The sequence below is a fragment of the Aegilops tauschii genome, chromosome 5, assembly GCF_002575655.3.
Source record: "Aegilops tauschii subsp. strangulata cultivar AL8/78 chromosome 5, Aet v6.0, whole genome shotgun sequence".
Taxonomy (NCBI): domain Eukaryota; kingdom Viridiplantae; phylum Streptophyta; class Magnoliopsida; order Poales; family Poaceae; genus Aegilops; species Aegilops tauschii.
Genome location: NC_053039.3, coordinates 256,124,781 through 256,129,291, shown reverse-complemented (window position 1 = coordinate 256,129,291; position 4,511 = coordinate 256,124,781). Strand labels below are relative to the sequence as shown.

At 44.2% G+C, this 4,511-nt stretch overlaps 1 protein-coding gene across 1 annotated transcript; it reads right to left on the bottom strand.

Annotated features, from left to right (window-relative positions):
- Positions 1-1,761: 1,761 nt before the first annotated feature.
- On the bottom strand, positions 1,762-3,419 carry LOC109760888 (biogenesis of lysosome-related organelles complex 1 subunit 1). Its single transcript, XM_020319685.3, has 3 exons — positions 3,166-3,419; positions 2,866-3,071; positions 1,762-2,194 (listed from the first exon to the last, which is right to left on the bottom strand). Exons 1-3 carry the CDS (start codon positions 3,278-3,280, stop codon positions 2,105-2,107), a joined length of 411 nt encoding a protein of 136 aa, XP_020175274.1. The 5' UTR covers positions 3,281-3,419; the 3' UTR covers positions 1,762-2,104.
- Between the last annotated feature and the right edge of the window lie 1,092 nt (positions 3,420-4,511).

Sequence of the window (4,511 nt, the reverse complement as noted above, 5' to 3'; positions counted from 1 at the left end):
GATGATTTCAGGACTTTGAAGCCACCATAATGAGTGCATGAAGCCTTGGACGAAATATACAAGATGCCACTTCATAAATTTTGTCCAGAGGCTATTATAGTTGCTGCGTCACCTTATTATTGGGTTAGGCCCATGTAATTTCGAAATACTTGAGTATAGGCTGTTTTTAGAGTCTGTATGTGTGGGGAAACAAGAGATAGGGTTGGTTTCGGACCCCTTCCCCAGGGGCCACGAAATTCCCCTCCTCTTCCTCCATATATATAGCCCTTAGGGCACCGTTTAGACTTTGAGTTTTGTTTAGATTAAAAGTTCGCCATAGTTGCAACTTCGCGTACTTCGTTTGTGTTCAACGACCAGACCAAGGCGTCACAGAACCCCACCTTCATTAATAAAGCTTTCCTCTTATATTCGCAATATCCAGATTACAATCTTAGTTTCTTGCTTGTTCTTCGTTTGCTCGCAGGAAACAGGCCCTCATGGTCAGGTTGATCGTGCTCCGGCGTGGTCAATAACCCTCGGAAGTTGGTTTAGCGATTGCTAAGGCGCGACGTCTCGCACGTTCGTAGTCGGATCGTCAAGGTCGACTCCCACAGAAAACGATAGCCACCATCTCATCAAAACATCGGGACACCTTTGCCCCTGTCACTCCCGGATCGAATGGCTTCACTGGGCCCTTTTCCGAAAGCCGTGGCACATCATCAAGGAGGATGTTATGCGCGCTAGTCATCTCTTTAGTGACCTTCACTCAGAAAACTTCCAGTGGCTCAACTTCGCAAGCAATTAACAAGATTTTCCTTTTTTGAGAACTCCCAGTTATTATGCAATCCACTGCGTGAAAATTCGGATCAAAGCATGAGCATTGTCCTCGAATCTGAATTTGCTGAATTGCCCCTTGGTGACTTGGTGCAACAACAAAATCCAAACGTTCCTGTTAATTAGCAGCAGAAATCAAATATTTATGTGTTCCCATTCTTCACCCATAACTCCCAACGGTTTGTACGATTCAGACAAACCAGTCCTTGAGCATGGCCTCGAGTCCGGGCCGCTGTGATTCCCATGCAGTTGCGGCTTGCTATATATACTGTAGCTCAAACAACCCTCAATCCCGTGCTACTCCCTCCTTTCCGGTTTATAGGGCTTATCTCAAAATTTTAGTTTTTCCATTTTATAAGGCTCAATTTGGTTGTTCCCCATCATATGTTCAGATTTCAAGGTGCATAAAATCATTGCATGCAAGTATTAAAAGAAAATTGACCAATGCATGTAATTTATGCATGCATGCATTACAATTTATGGATTGATAAACATACTTTTTTAAGAAAAACAAAAGCATTAATTAGGTGCTTTTGCAAACTACAAAAAGTATTCCACCACTCACCATCTACCTTGGTTGATGAGATTTTTTAATTGAGCCTTATAAACCGGAAAGGAGGGAGTATATATGTTGTGCCTTGTGTGTGCACGCTCCCGGATGCCAAGCTTACAATAATTTATTACTCTCGGTGAGCATCAAGGCCCTTGTCTGATTTCTTATGGGATTCGTACCTTCTATTTACACTTAATCATACTCCCTCCGTTCTTAAATATAAGTTTTTTTTAGAGATTCCACTATAGACTAGATACGGATCAAAATGAGTGAATCTATACTCTAAAATATGTTCATATACATCCGTATGTAGTTTGTAGTGGAATCTCTAAATAGACTTACATTTAGGAACGAAGGGAGTAAAATTTATGGATGCAATACCAGCAATTGATATCTTTCAGAATATATGTATATCATCAATATTCGAGAACTCAAGAATGCAAGGTAGCATTCCAGTACAAAAGTTGGTAAGAGTTGGTTTTCTGAATGTGTACAAACACACCAGTTAATTGATTCTATACCAGAGAGATCACGACTGGAAAAAAATCCAACGAAGAAGATAACAGAGCGAACACTTTGTAGCATCATAGTGACTGAAATATTACAGATGGCTACATTGATACCTTTACAGTCACAACCTATGATCTTCATCCAGTTTTCGGTCACGAAATTCCCTATATATATTTAAAAAAAGGAAGAAACGCTCCATAGCATCATAGTTGCAGGCGCTGGACAAAATCATGACCGATGAATGTTACGAATGGCTGCATTTATACTTTTACAGTCAAAATCCATGATCTTCATCCAGTTTTCAAAGTCTCCAATTTCCTATAAAAATAATCATTAATGGATGTTTTAGAAATACCGAGTGCTCATAGCTGCGAAAGGAATTATGGGTTTGTTCAGCACTGCACCCTTCAATTCATTTGGTATCTAGTTATCATCTCGAGCCTAATGTTATCCACTGATGATAATTTTGGGGCAAAAGTGCCAACCAGATAAAAAGAACCTATTTATGGCATTTCACCTTTCTAGATTCGTGCACTAATCAGTTTAAGGGTAGGGTTTGGATTTACTGCAGGCAAAGGTTATGTAAGTAAAACATTACGAGATACTCCCTCTGATCCAAATTAATTTTGTTTAATTTGGATCGGAGGGAGTATCAGCTACATTAAATTTATGTCTATTAGGATCCGCTGAAGAACTGTCGCAACGAATATCATGGTCAAACAAAAGAATCATCGGCTCAAAACAGAAAAGAATCATACATGGGATTATAAACATACCACGGCAAATCCATTTTGCGAATAATAATAATGTTACAACGGATATCATGGGTAATGAGAAACAAAACAATTGTGCATAAGACTACTACTAAAACATGTGAATTAGGCAAATCCATTTTGTAACAATAATAATACGTAATAATAATGTCAAAACCTGCATACTATTAAACAAGAACACAAGAGAAATGGAGGGCAGCAGCAGCGCACACACACCTTGAGGACCGAGTTGACCGCGTTGGAGGCGGCGAGCCACTGGTCGCTCTGCTTCCTGTACCGCGCGATGGTCCCGAGCAGCGCGCGGGCCTCGAGCTCGATGCGCTTCTCGTTGACGAAGAGCTCCTGCACCCCGCCGTCGACGGCCTCCACGAGATGACCGGCGACCCGCGCCGCGCTCCGCAGGGCGTCCTTCTTCGCCCTCTCTGCGGCGCGTTGCGTGTGATGCAATTTAGCAAGAGAGGATTGGATTTGCTTGGCGGATTAGGAATTTTGAGTAGATCGTTGGCTGATCGTTACCGGTTTGTTGGCGCTGGCGGAGGGATTGGTGGTGGTGTTGCTGCATGATGTGGAGAAGCGCCGATTCCAGCTGCCCACCCGCCGCCGGCCCCGCCGCTGCCTTGGCTCCTTCCATCTTCTCCGATCTGAGCTTTTTTTTTTCCTTTTTTTTTTCGAGACAACGGTCTGAGCTCTCGTCTTCCTCGTCCCGTCATCCGCCTATACACTTTGCCATTTTTTTTTGATTTTTTAGGAGCGATACACTTTGCCAGTTTGTTCTTTGCTACGGGCTACGGCCCATGTAACTTAGTGGGTACAAATTACAGACATTACACAAGTGACTTGGCCCGTCGGTCTCCGCTAGCAGAGAAATCATTGTCTGAATGCGGTTACATACTGACGAAATAAAAGCGGTATAAAATATGGTGATCCTAATTAATTGATGCAGCCTCTATACAATGTTGAGAGATCCAAATTAATCGACGCATCCTTTATACAATGTAAAATGAACATTCTACAGAGGTTGTATCAGTTAATTCGGATCGCAGGGAGTATAAGATTTACATACATGTTAGCTGGTGAACGTTCCCCAGGAGCCAAGAGCCAGTGAAGCACGATCGAACCATAGGTCACTTGCGCATGAATCTTAAAGCTCTGGCAGGTACCATGTTAGTTTGTCCGAGCAGTTTGCTAGGAACATGGTTTGGAGCGAACTCCCTCGTCACCCACCACCCGCACGACGCATCGTAACTCCCGCACCCCCTCCATTTCAGGCGCCAGTCAGTTTCTTCTCCCCATTTTCCCCCTTCCTCATCGTTTTGCTCTCTCGGACGCAGCGATTCCGGTGAGCGGCGGCGGTGCATTCCCCGCCAAGTGAGGTCCTTGTCGGCGTCGAGATTCCGTCCACCACGGGCAGAGCTGCTACTTGCATTGAGGTGCGTTTGTAGGTCGCCGAGGTACCCGCGCGTGACTGATTTTCGTTCATTGTGGTGTTTTTGTTGGGTAATCGTGATGTTTATCCATGGCGGAAGGGGTGGAGAAGGTGCTATGAGGGGTTGCTGTCAGGGTAGGGGTTGAGCAGGGGGCTACCCCGATGGTCTTTCGGGTTGCGTCGGCCTTTGTGTTGTGGTGGCTGCTGCCATGTGTCGTTATCAATTTGACATCAGCGGCGTCCAGGTTTCTTCCACAGCACATTTTGTATTCAATTTGGATGGTGGCATTTTCGGCGGTTTTCCGCATAGATCTACTTCTAGGGGTGGCATTTTTAGAGGGATTGCAAACTCGGTTGGTTTTCTTGGGGGGGGGGGGCATTTTGAGATTTGACATTCTGAAGGGTTGGAGTCTCTGATGGCAACTTGATACGTCTC

Bases quoted from the DNA above. Each gene is read 5' to 3' on its own strand.
- LOC109760888 (XM_020319685.3), bottom strand. From the start codon at position 3,280: ATGGAAGGAGCCAAGGCAGCGGCGGGGCCGGCGGCGGGTGGGCAGCTG. The intron at 3,072-3,165 runs GTAACGATCAGC...AACGCGCCGCAG, and splicing joins CCGCCAGCGCCAACAAACCG to AGAGGGCGAAGAAGGACGCC. The intron at 2,195-2,865 runs GTGTGTGTGCGC...TTATTTTTATAG, and splicing joins CGGTCAACTCGGTCCTCAAG to GAAATTGGAGACTTTGAAAA.